Source organism: Aotus nancymaae, unplaced genomic scaffold (genome assembly GCF_030222135.1).
Source record: "Aotus nancymaae isolate 86718 unplaced genomic scaffold, 86718_ANA_hifiasm-v0.15.2.pri h1tg000029l, whole genome shotgun sequence".
NCBI lineage: Eukaryota > Metazoa > Chordata > Mammalia > Primates > Aotidae > Aotus > Aotus nancymaae.
The window spans coordinates 53,172,947-53,193,517 of NW_026988442.1; the positions used below are offsets into that span (position 1 = coordinate 53,172,947).

At 46.4% G+C, this 20,571-nt stretch overlaps 1 protein-coding gene across 11 annotated transcripts in view; it reads right to left on the reverse strand.

Moving 5' to 3' along the window:
* The window catches only part of TANC1 (tetratricopeptide repeat, ankyrin repeat and coiled-coil containing 1), a 251,585-nt gene that overhangs the window by 13,098 nt on the left and 217,916 nt on the right, over positions 1 to 20,571 (reverse strand). For all 11 annotated transcript variants that reach the window (XM_021665895.2, XM_064382718.1, XM_064382727.1 and 8 more), the window contains 4 exons: positions 20,085 to 20,270; positions 17,826 to 17,904; positions 1,942 to 2,075; positions 266 to 389 (listed from right to left, as the gene is read on the reverse strand). In XM_021665895.2, the coding sequence (XP_021521570.2) occupies positions 266 to 389; positions 1,942 to 2,075; positions 17,826 to 17,904; positions 20,085 to 20,270 (523 nt within the window). The remainder of the gene's footprint in view (positions 1 to 265; positions 390 to 1,941; positions 2,076 to 17,825; positions 17,905 to 20,084; positions 20,271 to 20,571) is intronic.

The following is a 20,571-nucleotide window of genomic DNA, read 5'->3' on the forward strand; positions in this document are numbered from 1 at the left end:
TTCACAACTGCAGAACACGTGGCCAGTGTCAGTTAAGCCCTGTGAAGGGTGACACCGGCTGGATGGGCTGGCAGAATGGTCATTGCTGCTGAAGGGGAATACTAGGCATGTGGCTGCGTTGCCTATTCTCTCTACTGTGTGTGTTAGAAAATTTCCATAACAGAAAATTAAGAATTTGAATCAGAAAGCACTGAATGAGAAGTTCTGCTAAAGTTCTCTCTGTGTGTCCGTCCAAAAGAAACCTTTGAGGGCATCACGCTGCTACCTTTTGAAAGGAGGAATTCCACGGTGTTCAAGTGCCCTTCACAAGCAGCCACCATGAGGGGCGTCCGGCCTTGCTTGTCACTTAGGTTCACATCACAGCCGCGTTCCAACAGCAGTCTAACAATCTGGAAGAGACACTCAGAATTACCATCCTCCTGCTGCCTTTTCAATCACACTTGCTATACCCAGACAGGTTTCTTGACCTTTAAAAGTAGTCAAATGACTTCCCTTTAAAAATCCCTAAGTTGTGTGGACCATGGGGGCTGGAAAAGCTTTCTACTGTATTCCTTTGAACAGAATCTTTTCCAAAATATATGCTTTTATCAGGCCCAATTCATTGCTGTTTCTGCTATACATACACATACCAGACAGAAGTGGCAATCTGGGGGAGGAGGGATGCCAATCACAATCCACAAGGACAAGACAGCCCCAGGGAGGTGGGAGAATGAAGCATAACTCAGGGGGCTGAGCAGTGGTCATGGGGTCCCCCACAGGCACTGAAGATAACTAAGTACCTACAGTGGAGTGCTGGGCAGGAGGGGGTTGCAGAAAGAAGCTCGCCCACCACGCACCCAAGCCACAGGCTTTCCTAGGATGCAGCATTGGTGGATGGAATGCCTTTCAGGGAAAGCAACTTTTAGCAAAGCTCCCTGAAGGAGATTTTCAGCCTTAGAAATATGCCTTTCAACTGTGCATGGTCATAAGGCTGGGGAAAAAAAAAACTAGAAAACCAGACAGGGGTCTCCCATAAACCCCATCCCAGTGGGAACTGCTTCACCCATAGCTTCGCGCAAGTTTTTCCCGGCGCATCACTTGTTACATTGCCACAGCAACAGGAGGTGACACATTCCCACTGCCGCTTTGCTCTTTATCCACTAACGAACGCTTTCCAAACTTCCCCGTGGCTTAGGAAACAGGGGGGCAAGGAGAGTATTAGCCAGAGCATCAGGCTGAAGCAGTGAGGGTGACAGGGAACAGATGGTACAAACCAAGCTCTTAGGAATGGAAAGGAGAGAAGAATCCTGGCAGGAAGCACTCGTAGCTCCTACCAAGGGAGGTAGCAGGCATGGGCAGAAACGCAATTCCATGAGCAAAACTTTGGTCTAGGAAATTCTTCTTTGTAATGTTCATAATATCCTTTGTGTTCGTAGTGTATGTGTAACCTGGTGCTAGGCGTGGGGTAGGTATGCAGTCATTGTTTACGAAATGAAGAAACAAGGATTCCCTGCCCCCTTGAATGAACCACAACAACGGAAAACAAACCAGCCTGAATCAGTGCAGGAGCACAGGGAAACATTTCATTTTCCAAAGAGCACAACAGAACTGCTCTTCTTCCAAGTATGTTGGACAAATGCATCACAAAACAACAGCAACAACACATATGTTAGAGCAAGTCTCCTGTTATCATGGTGAGCCCACCCACTCCACTTCCTCCAGTGGCTGTGTCTCTGACCTGGATAGCTCAGCCCTGAGCAGCCCTGCTCCCCAGCCTGTGTGGCTGACTGTGTTATCCTGTCAAATGTGTGCCTCTATCAAGCAGTCCCGATGGCACGGCAGAAGCCAAGGATGGGGAACAGACAGGCTCAGGGAAGCTGCATGTGGTCTCATGGGAGCTGGGCAGTAGTAAATTCCATCCCCAGTCATAGCTTCTGAAGCATTCAGGGGCCCCCTGGGTACCTGCCAATGCCCCTGACGTGCTGCACAAAACAAAGGTGGGACTCCTCTCCTGTTTGTCCGCGACACAGCAGCTCCATGTCCCAGCAGCAGCTCACAGATCTCCAGCTTCCCTCTTCCTGCAGCAGCAGTCAGGGCTAAAGGAAAGTCACATCTGTTAGTATGTGGTGGAGGACAGATGGCCAGAAATTCTTTGACAGTCCTCTCTCCCAGTAGGAGGTAGGGGTCTATGTGTCCTCCCCCACTGAACCTGCAGGGGCTCTGTGACAGCTTTGACTAACAGAACACAGCAGAACCAATTGTGTGTAAGTGTCAAGGCCTAGGTCCTAAGAGATAGGCTTCTTGCACTTCCTTGAACACTCTTTCTTGGAGCCCGGATGCCATGTTGAGAGGAAGCCCAAGCAGTCCTGTGGCAAGACCCCCAGAGAGAAGAACTGAGGCCTGGGCATGGCTGCCAGTTCCAGATGGGCTCCCAGCAGATAGCCAGCACCAGCCGTCAAGCCACATGCATGTGTTATCCTGGAAGGGGATCCCCTTTACCAGGGTCAAGCGTTACCTAGGTCAAGTTGCCCTGGTAAAGCCATGTGAGCAGAAATGAGCCATCCCCACAATGCCCAGCCCAAACTGTAGATTCAGAAGTGGTTAAGTTCTGTTTTTGTTTTTCACAGGAAGAGATAATCAGAATACAGTGCAAGGCAAACAAAGGTTGGTATTACAGGAGCCACATACACAAAAAGCGGTAAACCTGTTATCTCCCTGCAACAAATGGTAGCTCCCCCAGAACAAAGTCTCTACAGACTGTCCTCAGGGCCACAGTGCAGTGTGGCTGGCGACCTCATCTCTTCACATGTCACAGAGAGGTAGCCACATCTCCCATGGATCGCCTGAGCTCGCGTCCAACCCGGGGCCTTGTCACCAGAAAGTGAGGGAGTGAGTGCGAGCAGCAGGCAGTCCTGGTCTTGTGGACCTAAGGATATAAAGGTCAGGCCCAGGATGACCACGGGGAAAGGATCCCCTTCTCCATCCTTCCAGAAGTGCAAGGCAGCTCTCACTTTGCTTCTGGTCCTCAGTCAGTGTGGACCTCGGCAGTGAGGAGACCTTCTTCAGTGGCCTCATCACAGACCAGCCCCTCGTACGAGTTTACAAAGCAGCCCAGGGAGTCCAGGACCAGTCTGTCGGCCTGGCCAATTCTGAATGTCCCACACCCTATTCCTCACCACTCAGATGACGGCCTGTTTCTTTTCAGAAAGGAGGTCACTACATTTCTCCAGAAAAATATGTTTAAAGGGCTCTGTCCTGATGGATGCCCTCAAGCCTCTTGATCTATGTTTGCAGCAGACAGCACTAAAGCGGTGGGGAACCAGAAGAGGTCACAGGTCAGGAGCTGACTCCTAGCTCCCCAGGCCTTATCTGGGCACCAGAGGGAGCAGGCATCTGCCAGCTGTCAAGATGCTCCAGTATTTTTCCATGAGGCACAGCAACTTCAGTTCTCTGCGGTAGACCAGTCTTGTGTGTGCACTGGGACATGGTCCCTTGCAGCTCTCCAAGGAGGTAGCTGGTAAACCTAGCCAAGGGCCTCATGAGAAGTCAGTGCTGGCACCAACATGTGTTCAGTGAGTCATCGTAGCAGAGGGCACAGGGGGCCTGTGTACCATGGCTCTCAGAAGGTGAGGGACTGCTCAGCTCTGGAGTCCCGAGGTCCAGAATGTAACACAGAACAACACAACTGAAGACATGGTCTTGTCCCAGTTGCTACGTGTGACCTTGGAAAATCCTCAAGGTCTGTGAGCCTCAGTGTCCCCATGCAGAAAGCTAAGGAGTTGAGCCCGACCACAGTAATGAAGAGGCCAAAGTTCCGCAAATACTTAGTTCTAATTTTACTCTTTAAATTTATCTTATTTAAAATTTTGTAATAAACTCAGTACCCTCCACCACCACCACATTTGCTGTTACTGATTTTTTTTTTTAAACAGGATCTCACTCTGTCACCCGGGCTGGAGTGTAGTGGTGCAATCTCGGTTCACTGCAATGTCCACCTCCCGGGTTCAAGTGACTCTCCTGCCTCAGCCTCCCGAGTAGCTGGGATTACAGGCAGGAGCCACCATGCCCAGCTAATTTTTATTTATTTATACACAGAAACAGACACACAGACACAGATACAGACACAGGCACATACACACACACATTTTGGAGACTATGTTTTGCTCTATCACACAGGCTGGAGTGCAGTGGCGTGATCTTGGCTCACTGCAATTTCTGCCTCCAAGGTTCAAGCAATTCTCCTGCCTTAGCCTTCCGAGTAGCTGGAATTATAGGCACGTGCGACCATGCCCAGCTAATTTTTGTATTTTTGGTAGAGACAGGCTTTCACCACGTTGGCCAGGCTGGTCTCGAACTCCTGACCTCAGGTGAACCACCTGCTTCGGCCTCCCAAAGTGCTGGGATTACAGAAGTGAGCCACCAAGCCCAGCCTAATTTTTATATTTTTATTTGAGACAGGGTTTCACTATTTTGGCCAGGCTGGTCTGGAACTCCTGACCTCAGGTGATCCGCCCACCTCAGCCTCCCAAAATCCTGGGATTATAGGTGTGTGCCACCGTGCCTGGCCGCTATTACTAAATTCTAATAACTTGGAGCCCAGCGTGTTACTGTGGGTGCCCAAAGTAACTTAATCACTGGGCAGTCTCCATAATAGTGTTTTTCCTGTCATCTTTCTAGTCAGATAATTTCTTAGAACTACAGGAAGAGCTGTTCTTAACAACAACTGACATCTGCATCACTGATCTAGATAAAAGTGGATTCTCTCAAGACAGCGCAACCAGAACAAAACATCAAAGGGCAGGGATACTACAGCTGATCTGGACTGCAGGTACCATTCATATCTGTGTTATGCAAACAGGCCCATTGCCCTTACTGAGGAGACATTTAAACTTAATCTCAGTGCATTGTGACATGGTAAATGCCCCATAAACTGCATACCTTGACCATACCTCGGCTTTCCGTTGAAACTGCTCTCTATAACCCAAATGTGACAGGCAAGCGGTCCAAACCAACACCATTTTGGCCCCTGCGCCATTTTAAGACTTGTATTAAGTAACTAAGGTCTACCTAATAGACCTTTCCACCCTACCCAGACAATGTGTAAACTAACACTTATCTTGACTTCTGTGAACCACTTAAGTAACAACTGGAATGTCCAAAGTCACCTGGCCCTTGGAATGTCCAAAGCCCCTCACCCCACCCCCGCCTAGGAGGTGGTTTACGGGCATAAAAGGCCTTGACATCCTCCTTTCGGGGCCACGAGTTCGAGAGATGTTGAGTCCTCCGTGGCCGCCAGCAATAAAGACCCTGTTATTTGGCCTAGTCTTTGTCTCAGTGGTGATTTCACACACTTGGTTACAACACATCGGTATGTAAAACTGAGATAAATACCATTCTGTTAATACCATTCTGTTAATGGTATTTATCTCAGTTTTACATACCGACACACTGAGATAGAGGTGGGGGGGGCGCGTCCCATACATAAAATGTTTGGAAACCAGGGTCCAGGGTAATCCTATCTGTACTCTGAGAATCTACACAAACCAGTTCTGGTCCCTGCTGTCTCGGGAATCCCAGCTGTAGTCTCTTCCTACCACGATAACGTTAATGATTCCTACTAACATAAAGCTTAGGTACTTTTATATTTTAAGACACCAGAATATGCCACCCTAAATATGCCTTTTTGCATAAAGATCTTGAGCTGATTATTTTGAGAGACTGCAGACACAGGAGATATTCCAAAAACAGAGCAGAAATTATTCTCTTGTAAGACAAATTTCTGTCTATAAAGGAAAATCTCCATTTGGAAGGGTGTCTTCCTTTCTATACCAAGAAGAGAAGGACAAGTGCCTCACTAGAGACTTCTATCAATGGAGAATCTGGCTCACAAAACTTACCCTTGTCAACTGCTTTTCTTGAGTACCTCCCCATAACTGGCCTTCCCCACACCATTTATCTTTGTTTCAGGGGCTAATGGTTTTTACGCCTAAAATCTAAGCCACCTCTTGGACACTGACTCATTTCTCTGGGTATCTCCCATGAATACTAGAGGAGGTATACCTGCTATTCAACTTCTGTTTGTTTTCCCTGTGTTCATCTGTCTTTCATTGCTGCAGTCTGTTCCAAGAACTGTAAAGGGTAGGGATAAAGTGATTTCTTCCTCCCCTACCTATACATTATCTGGATTGATCTGATCATGACTCTGAACACGTGTGATTCTTGTGCTAGAAGATGTGGGTATTAAGCCACTACCTGGATGTGCTGCTGCTCTGCCATTTTCCTCCAGGCAAGGAACAGCTCCTCTTCCTCCTCTCCCCAGTTGTAACTGACAAGAAGGAATGAATCAAAACAAAGACACACGGGCTCCAGGCAGAGGCAGGGCCCAGGTAAATAAATGCAGGACTCCATGCAAAGGAATAGACATAGGACTCTTGCACTTGATGAGATCTGAAGCAGCTGCTCCACCACAGCATTCTGTTCTTTTATTTGGTAAACACGTCTCATCTCCATTATAAGCAGGGCCTTTAAATCAGGATTTCTGTTGCAGCTGCTACTGAATTTTTGCAACAGCAGCACATCAGAAATGACAGTCCAGCACTAAAATTAGGGACTTGGGTTTCACAGAGGCGTCAGAGAAGCCACGAGTAGAAGCAACTGACAAGGGGCAAGCACGCCACCCCTGGCATGGCAGCTGGATTGGACCCTGTCCTCCTCCTTTCCTTCACGACCGTTGCTATGCATTTGGTGACTTCCTCTTAAGGCAACTAAAACCTATAAGCACAGGTAGACTTTGCTCAGGCTTAAAAAACGATCACCTTCTACACACAAATTCCTGACAGGCTCTTGTTTACAAAGCATGCAAACAGACGACTAGATCTGTGTTTTCCTTTATCTATGCAGATTGAATATTCTGGGGCCATCACTGCAAACTCCTGAGGCTCGGGAGTATCTCAAGTTTCAGCAGCCACTGGGACTTATGGATACCATATACGGAAACAGGAGAGACTGAAAAATAGCCAGCCACATGCTTAAGCAAACAGAGCCACAGCTAAACTATGCTCAGGAATTCCAGCTATTCTCCTGCACCACCCACCAGGCTCCAGTGAGGGTTAATGCAATCTGCCTGACCAGAAGGAGAAGAGAGCAGGGGAGAGGGCAGGAGAAGAGGATGCCCTGCGATGCGCAGTACCTTGCCTTCTGGTCAATAAAATACAAAGATGAAGGAGAAAAAAAGACTTGGTATGAAATGAGAGCTCTAAAATCAACGCGAACAGATGGCACTTTTTAGGAGTCAAATTGGACACAATTTCTTCTAGTTGCAAAATCCTTAACAAGATGGCATTTGTAAATTAGATTCCCATGAAAGTACATATTCTCTGATGATCTGAATAATTTCACCTCAGCAACACTGTCCTGTCTTGAGAATGCAGGTAGGTTTGTAAATGGCAGACGTTCATCTTAAGAACAACCTGACTGACAACAATCTGAATGAATGTATGGGAAATAGCAGTGAGATAGAGCACCATAAAATGGATGGTTTGCAGGAATCTTTTACATATTAAAATTCTCCAGGAAAAGATTTGATTTGCAAAAACTCGACTGTCAGCTTGCCTGGGACACAGTCATTCCATAAACAGGGCCATTCATAAAATTTTATAACAGATCTGTCACTCAAATTCACGGGGTGTGCTACCCAGGCTCAGGATGGCTTGACTTTCAGGTCACAACAATGGGTCCACCACTTCCCGCTGGCTGAGAGGGTGCTGAGGGCAGGGCAGGGTGGCTGGGCTCTGCTTGCATACTTGTGTTCATGTGTGCAATTCACTTCCTATTATCCCAGCCTCTCCCATATTTTATAAAAATCAGTGGAAAATGAAAAAAATGAAAGTGTCATCATTAATTGAAAGCAGCAGGATTCTCATAAATGCCATCTAATTGCAGTCAATGTGAGAACCGTGAGAAGCGACGAAGGCAGTGATGCCTGACCCTCAGCTGCAGGCCCGATGGCCACACCCTGCTCAACTGTAAAGGCAGAGACCACTAGGAAAGAGTGTGCCTGAAACACTGCACATTTCTCAGCTACTTTATCTCAATGATAAAATGTAATGAGGGATTTTATGATTTTTTTTTTTTTTAATCTCTAGGAATGACTCCCCACCTGCCTTTGTAACTGACTCTAAGTGGCTACATGGAGGCTGACCAGCCAGGCTTGCTTTGCTGCCACTGGGAGCTTGATTATCACACTGAGGGCTTCGGGGAAGCTGGCCCCCAAGTCCTCTGGCTGAAAGCAGCAATCGCTCCCCAAAAAGCCAGGCAGTGTGCCTCCCTCTACCTTCTAGAAATAGGATTAAGTTAACAGAAGCCAAATTTCATAGCCTTGCTTTGTTCTTTGTTAGTCATTTCCTCTTGTCTCTAAGGGAGGGGAGGGCTTCCATTAGACAGAAGAACATACTTTCCAAGAGCTATAAATTCTTCACTGCTACAAAGACCAGGCAGTTACCTAACCTAATCCTCAACAATGTAAAGGATAAAATGAAATGTAATCAAGATGCTCTTCCAGAAAACTGTACTTGCACTGGGAGACAAACGCCCCCGGCCCTGGGGTCTGGGACAAGCCACCAACACTGTCAGCCTCAAATGAAGCTTCTGCAGGCCAGGGTGCTGCTGCTCAGTGACCTCACAAACGAGAAGTCAGCACTGCCCAGGTACAGTCACACGCTGTGACGATGTTTCAGTCAGCGACGGACTGTGTATATAATAGCACAGTAGTCTCATAAGATGGCAATGACACATTTTTATACCTTCTCTGTGTTGAGACATGTTCAGATACACAAGTACTTACCTCTGCATTATAGCTGCCTATAGTATTCAGTATAGCAGTATTCTGTACAGGCTTGGAGCCTGGGAGCAACAGGCTGTGCCATCCAGGCTTGTGTAAGTACACTCAAGGATGCTCGCGCAATGACCAAATTGCCTAAGGACGCATCTCTCAGAACTATCCCATGCACAAATTTAATAAGTTGTGATTTCCAACACGTTCCTTACTGTTTCCCATCTGGCAAAACTCTCCCAGGAGGGCTATCTCCCAACCGTTATAATGGGGCCTGCAGAGACGGCCTGGCTGGGGCCAAGCACAGGGATTCCATGTTATAAGGCAACAGGCGGCAACCAAGCATCATGGAGAAACCAGCCCCCTCTGCCGACAGACATGACCCCATTTCCACTGAGCTACCTATGGGAGGTGAATACAGGGCAGAATCCAAGTCTGGGGAACCAGAACACTCCTGACCATGTTACAAATTCTACTATAAAAACACCGTCAGTCGATGTGTGGATTAAAGATTAAACAGGAACCTCAAATTACCAAGTTCTTTTAAAAAATAAAATGTGTAACTGCACCTGTAAACACGACTTCACGTGTGACCAAAATTCTTTTCCACCCCTCAATTATGACTCCATCTTCCAAAGTAATTGAAGATTCGATCACTTATATATCCACTTAAATACTCAACTGACAAACATATAGCATACATTAACATATTACAATATTAACTTACACAGTCCTGAGAATACACAGCATTTAATGAACACGTATCAACTGCTGAGAACTGCGCAAAAATACCCTGGGTGGATTCTCATTTAATCTTACGAACCTTTTGAACCAGATGTCATTATGATGTCCATGTTACTGAGGTGAAGTAACTGAGTTGCAGGGGTACATCATCTGCCCCAAATCACAAAGGGAATCAGCATCAGAGTCAGAAATTTAACCCCAGCAACTGAATGGACCTGAAGTCATGCTCTTGATCAAAATAGGAAGATGCTATCGGCCTTAAATAACATGCCATGCCATTGTTAGGGCTTCCTACACGATGCTCTTGGCCCTTCATATTCATAAGTTCATTGAACACAATCAACCTCTATGAGGAAGCACTACTCTTAGTTCTCTGTTACAGATGAGAAAAGCCCCAGAGAAATTAAACAACTTGCTTAAGGTCCTACAGCTAGCGGGAGTGTGGCTAAGTCTGAGTTCTTAGCTCCTACACTGCTGCCTCCAGGAAGTCGCCTTTAAAAACAGGGCATCAGCTTTCTATGAGTGTTGTTCAGAACAAAAGTACCAGAAAGTGCTTTTCTTTTCCTAAGGAACTGCTGCAATTTCTCCCATGGGCAATAAAAATAGTCTACAAGGATTGTGTTCCCCTCTACTTCTGGCCACATGGCATTCCACGGCCACAGTAGTAGCTCAATTTGGTACATCATGGCACGAATGCTTGTGCGGTTCCTCATGTCCTATTCCTGACTCAGTGTTTTAAAGTTCTTATTGGCATCCTTTCACATAAGCCTCTTCAAATCCTTTGAGGAATAATGTGTGTGCTATAAATAATGTAACCTCAATTTAAAAATAATTTCCTAAAACATAAACAACATAAGCCATCTTTCATACAGACTGTTCTTCTAAGAATCCATGAGAAGAGGACACCTTTGGACAGCTGTCATTTCTAAAGTGTGCTGAGAATGTTCACATTTGGAAGGCTGGGTTACACACCAAATGAGTTAAAGCAGGCATAAGGTTCTCTCTCCTCTCGGTAAAGGCTGAATTTGTGCTGAGGACTTGGTTATGTGCCAGCATCACATGAGGTCTCAGTGTAAAAGGGGGCATTTCCACAAAAGCATTTGACACAATCTCACATCTGGCCTCAAGTACACAGAAAGAATCCAAGTATCATTTCAAGAATTTGAAAGAAACAAGGATGATTTTTCTGTGGGAGTGGTCTTTCCCAAAATTTGAATAAATATGTTTTTCTGTTGAAGGCAGAAGTGTTTTATTTTTTATTAAATATTCAGGAATCACTCACTAGAAAAATGGACTCTGTACAGCAAGAACAGCTTGATGAAGGTAGTCAAGGGGCCAATTCCTGGGTTTTCTACCTACTCACTTCTGGCCGCTAAGCCTGCCCTACAGGGTGGGGACATGCTGACCTGACCCCTCTGCCCTCTCTGCAGAGAGGAGTGGTCTCTGGAACCCACCCACATCAGGGGCAAAACCAGGAGGACAGGGTGTGGACAAACCCAGCCCTCTCAGTTCTGATCCCCCATCTGCCTCCACTGTTTGGGGTACCTCCCTTTATGTCCATCCTCCTCCATGCAGAGCCCTGGGTTACCCCTTCCATGTTGGTAACCCCACTTTGTCCCTCCCCTTACAGGGCACAGGGTCACCCCCACCCCATCTTGCTCCTTTCAGAATCCTAAGCTGTCCCTCCCACGCACCCTGGAGGATACTAGCTTACTCCCCATCATGCTGTGATGGCGTGGACAGTTTCAACTGACAGCAGCCTGGATTTCCATGCCCACTAACCTTACTGAACCTTCTTAGAACAAACACTTGCAGAAGAAGGAATGCCTTGACGAAGATTTTCCAAAACCATTACTGGTGAGATGCTCAGGACCTCTGAAAAATCCAGTATCTTCAGTGTACAACAGCAAGTCACAGTTTTCTCTACAGGATACTCCATGTGTATTCCATGTAACACATACCCTCCACATGCCCCAACAAGATGTGGGAAAACTCTTTCCTTCCAATTTCTCACCTCAAATTCTGTCCTGAGATGCCTCACCTAATGAGGATACTTCCTGAGAAAGGCCACGCATCATCAGTGACAGGGATGCCCCCTGAGAAATGCATCATTAGGTGATTCTATCATTGTTCTAACCACCCTATGTGTAACATGGGGACTTACAAGAACCTCGATGGTGTAGCCTACTACACGTCTAGGTTACATGGGACAGCCTCTTGCTCCTAAACTGCTAACCTGTATAGCCTGTTACTGTACTGGATACTGTAGGCAGTTGTAACATGGTGGAACTTGTGTGACTAAACACAGCAACATAGAAAAGGTACGGTAAAGACACGGTATTGTATGGGAACAGCTTCCCACATGCAGTCCATCGCTGACAGAAACATCATTATGTGGGGCATGACTGTATATGTGACTGCAAGGCTCAACCCAGTAGTTCTGACATTTCTTTTAAATTCTTACCAAATAGCCCCTCTTCTCTCCAAAACACCTAAGGTAAATTCAAATGAAGAATGGGTAGTTTTTACACCAACAGTAGTAAGGCACCCAGCTCCCTGTGTTCTGGGGTGGCCTTGGAGGCGGGAAGCCCACCACCCATGCTCTGGAGGCCCATGTGACAGAAGCCAAAGGAGCCACAAAAGGGGAAAGGAAAGCAGTCCCATGGAAACGAGGGAAACATAAATCAACAAAGTTTCATATACAACAGGACCCAGCTTCACAGCCCAATTTGGAAACGGGTGCGAAAACCGTGCCCCCAAGGGGCCTGGAAACACCCACCCCAGCTGCAGGGCACTGCCTGAGACTCAAGATCCAGAGGGAGCCAGGTTCTGTCCAAAATTCCACCAGAATTAGCAAACAGTGAACTACAGTGAGCACACATGCTGAGCGGAACTGCTGCCATTTGCTACACAAAGGGAGGCCAGCGATGCGGCTAAACAGTCCATTCAATTCACAGCAGAGAAGATCTGGCCCATCTTAGGAACAGGAGCAAACAGCAGTTTTGGAAATAAAAATTATTTACCTGACCAAAGTCTTCTGGAAAGTATTCAACAATTGAAACAGTACTGACTTAACATAAAGTAACACTTCACATAAAGTATTTCAGTCAGACTTTTAACTAACTCTGATAGGGCATCCCCTTCCAGAAATTAGGGAAGGGCAGCCTTGGGGAGCCACTGGAGTCTTGTATGCGTGAAGGACCTCCGAGGGGGTAACCACGGCAGGGCGGGACGGCTGACAGAGCCCAGCATGAGGGCACAGCACACCCAGGCTGAAGAGAGCACAGATGGAGCTATGCCCACACCAAGCTTGGCTGCTAATAGTTGTGTTCCCAAAGATCCAATCCAGCAGCCCACCATGCCCTCAGCACAGGTGCCGCACTGAAGACATGGTGAGAGGATCTGAGCCATCCTGGAGTCCAGCAGAGTGCAGGTCTGCACTAGAACACCAAGAAATCGGGACACTGGGTCTTTATGAGTGAACAGGCCCCTTACTCCTCCCCCTCCAACCACAGGTATTTCTCCCAAATTATTCTGCAAGTGAACACCTCCCTCCTTCAAAATGATACGGCCTTGTTTCCTTTAAATCCACTTGTCCACTTGGTCAATACCTATGTGACAAGCACCAGGCTATACCTGCGCTGTCCAATTTGGTGGCCACCCATCACGTGTAATTTAGATAAATTAAGGTAAGATTTTAAAGTGTTGTTCCTCAGCTGCACACGTCACATTTCGAGTACTCAATAGCTACATGTGGCTAGCAGCTACCATGCTGGACAAAACAGACACCACTTCCATCATTACAGAAAGTTCTATTGGGCAGCATTAGAATGGACAGTTGCCATACATAAAGGTGAGCACAAGACACAGGGAAATTTCTGCCCTCATAAAGCCTATGACTGGCTGAGTGTGGTGGCTCATGCCTGTAATCCCAGCACTTTGGGAGGCTGAGTCAGGAGGACTGCTTGAGCCCAAGAGTTTGAGACCAGCCTGGGCAACAGAGCGGATCCCCATTTTTTGCATCTCTACAAAAAATACAAAAATTAGCCAGATGGGGTGGCTCATGCCTGTAGTCCCAGCTACTTTGGAGGCCAAGGTGGGAGGATCCCCTGAGCTTGGAGAGGCAGAAGTTACAGTGAGCCATGATTGTGCCACTGCATTCCAACATGGGTGACAGAGTGAGACCCTGTCTCAAAAAACTTGGGAGAAGCAGCCTCCTATCAAAGAAGCCACACAGAATAAGCCTATGAAATAAGATGTACTGATGCTAAGTCTTATGAAGGGAACTGCAGAGTGAGCCAAGGGAGTGGAGAGGGGTGAGGCTCTGATACCAGACAGGCCCATCTACTTGAATCGCAAGTGCTGGAGTAGAAGGGCCTCTGTTCTCTTCAGTGCAAGGTTCTAACCAGAAGCCCATAAGCAAGCTCACACACTTGAGAGTGGCCTGTGACTTGCAGACACAGTCCTTCTACCAATCCACAGCAGCACTGAGGTCACCAGCTAAGCATCTCTGGTCATTTTGGCTTGGGCTAATTCACAGCAAACACTGACATGGAGATAGTAACTCAGTGTAGCCAGAACTTTGTGGGAGGCAGCATGCACTTGTCACAGTTGTGGAATGCCAGAAACAGATGCCACAAGCATCTGGTGGGTTCTCACCATGTTTCAGGCTGCCCAGAAACTACAGAACAGACACTGACCGAGTCTGTGAATGTCACCGAGCCAAGGGCTTTGGCAGCCTCAGGGCGGTGCTGTTAGGTACTGGCATTCATCATCTGCTCTGAGCTTTCTTCTGATGAATGGGTCACACTACTTCTTATTCTCCACTGGAGCCCTTTGTTTCTGGGGTGGGGAGGATGCAGGTGGGGAGAGGGAGAGCTCGAGAGCTACTGGAACTACAGAACTGAGTTTTGAATGGCTGGTCCCTAAACACTAGACACACAAAAAGCAAATGGTCCCAGATGCTGGTGAAAACAGAAACTTACACAAGTTAAGCCCTCTGCTCTCCAAAACCAGTAGAGACAGTCTGCAAGTTTTCTAAAGGTTGTGGGTTTACTGCAATAAACCTCCAAACTAAATACTGTTCCCATTTTTTATGTATGTCTTAAAATTCTATTGTACATTTTCTTGTTTTCTTCAACCTAACATAGGAGCCACCTACTTCTGTGATGACATCTGTTGACTCAGGGTCACCAGCAGTGAGATGTGCAGGGCTCTGAGGGTGGAGGGCTGCCCCTGTGCCTGATGCCACCACACCGATGGCCTGAGTGAGGGGGACCTCCACGGGCCTGCTGTTCCCTGGCTAGTGGCCATCATTCTACCTTACCAAGAACCCACCGCTTCCAATCAGCAACAGGCACAACAGCCACACTTCTGCCATGTGGAACAGATTCACTGGATTGCAAGGCTCTCCTGGCAGAAAACTGAAGGAGGAATCTGTGCATGAATTTAGCGCCCCTGCCACTGACTCTGGCAATGGCGGAGAAGAGATGGGAAGGTAGCTGTCCTCCTAAAGGGGGTGGAAACCACAGGCCTTTCAAAGGCAGCAGGTGAGTCAAAACAGAGGAGGAAACTCTGCCTTGTCACCTCATCAGCTAGCATTTTAAAGCCAAGCTGTTTACAGCTAAATCTATGCTTAACAGACTTGTGTAACATACTTAAGGTTTCAAAAGAAATAATGAACTGTGTTATCCTCACCAAGCTTCCAGTTTTTCTGCCACCTTCCCACATCCCAGATAGGTATCACTCTTGGGATCCTATCCTTGTGCTGTGGCTAGGGACAGGTAAGGTTCTTCCGGTGAGAACCAGATGAGTCTTGGTTCTCCTGGTAAGAACGAGAACTGTGAGCTGACCCATTCACTCACATGATCCTTACCAAGGCCTTCGGTTCTCTGTACGATGCCTCATCTGCCATCACTCCCACATTTAGGGTTGGTAACAGACCTCGTGTGGCCAAATCCCAAACACGGATGTCACATTCTAGGGCATGCAGTATACATTTGTGTAAAGACCCATATTTGCAAATGTTCTCTCAGCTGAAACCCCCTGCAAGATTTCAAGGTATTTTTCTGACAAACACAGATCTGGAAAGTAGGACGGCTTGGGGCAGTAGACAATAGTGGTTGTCTTTGAAGGACCACAAGAGAAAGGTACCAGACAGAAAAATGCAGAGAAAGCAAGGCTGATTTTGTTGACATGCAGTCCACGGAGAACCACTGGGCTCTCTAAGCCTGAAAAACAGCACTTAGCTTGCCTCTTCTTGGTTTAAATTTTAGCAAATGTCTCAAGTAAACTCTTGCCAAATGAAATTCACCCCAATGCCTGGTGAGGAAGTGTGAACTGCTCCTAGATTGCAAAGTGGTCTGAAGGTCATGCGTGAGACTTTGGAAGGGAGGGGCTGAGTTACTGTTTACCTTTTCATTAAGACCTGAGGGACAACCACAAGGAGATGAATTCTGCCAACAGCTGAGAGCTTGGAATTGGGTCTTTCCCCAGTGGAGTCTCTGATGAGAACACAGCCCCAAGCCAATACCTAATTAGGAGCCTGGTAAGATACTGAAATAGAGAATCCAGCCAAACTGTGCCAAGAATTCTAATCTGGATAAACTGTGAGCCAATAAAAGAGTATTATTTAAAAAAAGAAGATAAAGGCTGATGGGAAGTCTGTCGTTTCTCATGTGTCTCTTTAGCTATCAACTGAGAGGCAGACTCTCAAGGCAGGAGGATAATGCAATTCAGGACTGGTCATCGAGAGAAGAGAGCTCACAAAAAGCCTTCAGAAGTCAGCCCTTCTCTGGAATTTTCTTCCAAATGAAAAAGTCATCTTGAATATTAAAGGTCAGAAATTCTTATCTGAGCTAAGTGTGTGATGTCATGGCTGCTAAACCTGATGTCCATCATCTTCGTGGGTACCGCTCACTGTGTGTCACTCTGTCAGGCTTTCCAGACAGCTCTGCAGGGAGCTAGGAGTCCCCTAAAACGATTTGGGATGCTTGTTCAGAAAATCCAACCTTGGACTTTTCCCCTAGTGAATCGGAATGTCTAAGCACAAGTGTCCCAAGAAGCTCTTATCACGAGACAATGAAAGAACAGGGATTTGGACCTTCTGGCTGTCAGTAGTCATGCTCTTATCCACTCGGCAATGCTGCTGCCCACTATCAAATTCCATCACATGGAAACTTTTCTTTCACCAAATTATAGAGCAGCCTACACTATTTAAAAGGGTAAGGGAAGGACTCCATAAAGAATTATGCAATATTTCAATCCACATACTTTTATCTGTAGACATAATCCAACTCTGGAATTCTGTACTTTGTCTACACCTGGAAGCACACCCAGCTCCTCTTTTGGGCCCACAAAGGAGATGGAACAAACAGCCGTGAGGCTCTGAAGGGCAGGCTTGCACTCCTGCCAGGAGGTGAGGCTCTGCGGCTTTCCCCTAGGGTGAGCTATCTAATAAGTTTGCCACATCACCATTTGGCTTGTTAGGAAATAATTTAGGAGCATTTGGAAACAAATCTGTACAAGAGAAATGGAAATCATATATATCAGGCACACACACGGAAACACAACCTGCAAATTCATATTAAACACTTTTGGTGACATCTACTTAAAAACGACTTATAATTTAAAGTCTTAGATTTCTAACACTAATCCAGTCACATGGAAAACTGGAAAGCAGCATTACTGATTTAGTCTCACAAGTAACCAACTCAAATCTTCACCAGGATGTGCTCAGTCCAGGCTTCTTCTCACTGTAAAGACCAATGGAAATGACTTGATAGCTTGCATTCAGTATGGTAAGAAGACCCCATGAGGCTAAGTTTTACCCTCATTCTATACAGGGCAGGGCAGGCCACTGACTTCTGCGCTGAGCCACCTTTGATTCGTGTGAGAATGGGGATGGAAGTTCATGCCTGGCTCACCGTGCACAGGTCACAGGAAGATCACATTGGTTAGAGGTGTAAGATTTGGCAAACCAGAAAACATCACCTTACTTAGGGACTTCCACCTGACATTCATCAGATACATGGCAACTGCTAGTCTAATTCAAAATAATCAGTTAATAGGATTGCTTTAAAAAATAAAATCTTATGCTTCTAGTGAAGTTTTGCTACTCATTTAGAAAGTTCAAGAGGCTCTAAACTTCAAATGCCTGTGATAAAATAAAAATAGGACTACATACATCATTCATTCTTAAGACAATTAGGCCAAAATGCAGCTAAAACATCAAGCAGACTGCCCAGACTACAAGGAGTGGCATTCTAATTACCTGTTTCTCCCCACAACGTGTCGGTGCCATTGACTTCTACTTCATGTTCCTTCTCCATCCCCAGCAAGCACTGGACCACCTGTCAGAAGTGGCAAGGTGATTTAATGAGTTCTTATAGCAAGAAGTGCTTATTATAGCCCATGCATCAAAGGAGAGAGTGTGTTGTTTTTTAACCATTATTATCTCACGCTGTACAAGGAGAGAAAAATATAACGAAAACTGTTTTCAAGCAAAATTCATATGCTATTCACACTTTCAGTTGGAGAATAATTTTAAAAAATCTCAGTGAACTTCAGCAACATTGTTTAGGATTACTAGGTACTCAGAATTCTAATGAATTCCAACATGACCCAAATATGCCAGCCTAATCAACAAAGGACATGGCAGATCACATGAAGTGCAGTTCCTGCATAAATCACCAAAAGATAGTGAATCAATTTTTCACAAGGAAGGAAAACAAGGCGATATATGCCTTCTTCAATCAAAATTTTTACAAAGTATTATTCAAATACATTTTCTACTGGCAGCATTATTCTTTTCCCTTATGGGACTCTCCCTGTCAAAGAGGTCAGGTCACAGGTATGGAGGCAGGAAGGCTGGTGTGCAGGGAGATGAAGCATCTGTGCCCTGGACCTGAGCCGGCGTTCACCCTGAGCAACAGCAGTGAGCAATGGGAGAACACGACACTGCCACCTTCCGGTCTCCTAGCCCACACTCTTTGCAGGGGGCTGTATGATGGCCCCCAAAGATGTCTACATCCCAACCCCCAGAGCCTGTGAATGCGACCTTATAGGGCAAAAAGGAATTGCAGATGTGATTATGAATTTTGAAATGGGGTGATTACCTCATATTATCAAGGTTTATGTCTGATACAAACCTGATCTAATCAATCACAACCATGCTCTTTAAAGGGACAGGAGTAGTCCAGGTCAGAGGACAGAAGAGAAGAGATGACAGAGGCTAAGGTAAAAGTGGGGCTCTGGAGATGGAGGAAGGGGCCATGAGCTAAAAAATACAGGGTGCTTCAAGAAGCGAGAGAAAGCAAGGAGACAGGTTCTCCCCTAGAGCCTTCAAAAGGCAGGCTGGCCTCCTGATAGTGTGATTTTAGACTTCTGACCTCCAGAGCTGTCAGAGTGATCGTGCGCTGCTTTAAGCCACTAGCTTTGTGGCCATATGTGATAACAGAGTTAGGAAACTAATAAGCCCTTCAAGTCTCATGGTGAACAAACCCTGCTTTTTTCACCCTACTGGCTGTGCTGAGGTGGTTTTCACTCAGCATTTCCTCCCAACCAGCTTTAAAACAAGGGGGTTAGCATGAGTTGAGACAAAGGTCATTCCTATGGCATTCATGGTCCTCCCAAGGATGATTTTTCACACTTGAAAAAAGGAAAACATCTACATTTTCATATGTGTGTTTGACAGTATCTCTGTGCATATATCTATGTGCTTTTAGTGTTTTAAACGCCAGAAATTAGCCAGCCACTATTTCATGCTTGTGTGAGTGTCCACCCATAAGTTTTGAATGCTCAAGTCAGCCAGGCAGCTTCACACTGAAATTTACTAAAGTCGTTTTGGAAAAAGAATCCTACCAAATACTGGCACCTCTAATTGCCTCAAGATAATTCAGAGTGAGAAATATGCAGGAGGGAGCACGCAAAACATTATTAAATTCACAGATAAAGAAAGCCAAGACACACAGGTCAGGAGGTGACAATTAAATCTTCAAACTGAGGAATACCAACATCTGTCAGAAATAAACGCTCTATTTAACTACTGCATGGAGTTTTCATTCAGTGGAGGAGCTGCAAATGACAAGCATTCTTACGTGCTATCAAAGCATTAAAGCTCTATTTTTAAAAATCCTTCAAATACTCAGGAACGATTTTAGAATCAGGATTCTATGTGATTATTGTTAAAAGAACACAAGGATAGAAGAATGAATCAAACGGGAAAAAATGTAAAACAGCAGGGCTAGAGGGCAGAGCAGGGAAGGAGGAGAAACATGAGGAAGAGCCGAGAGTGAATGACATCGAAAGGCCTTGCACAGAATAAGCCTGCCTGTCCCCATCACATGCGCACAGGAGTGTGCGCTGTCACTCACGGGAAGGATGTGATGCCCATCAAAGACCTCTTACTGCAGGTGGTCAGCACCAACTGCTAGTTCTTCGAATCCTCGTTCTCTCAGCCCTTCAGTGTGTCAATCGACTTGCTGGGCTACAGCTTCTAGCTTCCCAGGAGGAAGACCCCTGCTCCACTCACCGAGCTGTGACCCATGCTGGCAGCCGCGGTCAGTGCTTGCTGCAGGGCGTGGCTCTTCCTCAGGGCACCTGGCTGGGGAGGACCTGGCGACCACTCACAGGTCAGCAGGTACTGGAGAATGTCGCCATGGCCCCGTAGAGCGCTGTGGACAAGCGCGCACTGACCCTTCTTATCCAAGTGGTCCACCTAGAGTCAGGAATGGGGGAAGGGTACGACTGAGCATCACTTTGCCTCCGAGCACATGGATGCACCACCTAACTGTGTGAAAACCCTACTCCCTGTAAGCATACGTGGAGTTCACATTCCAACTTGTTTTTCTGGAGTACAAGGAACCTTAGTCTGGATTAACTTCCAGGTGGTAACGAATGTACCATTCCAGGCCTCAGGTTTCCTTTGCAAGACTCAGGGTCACAAAATATCCTCCTTACCCTTTGTTCCTGCAGCAAACTACACAAAGATCCTAACTCTCTTGCGAGCATGTATGGAG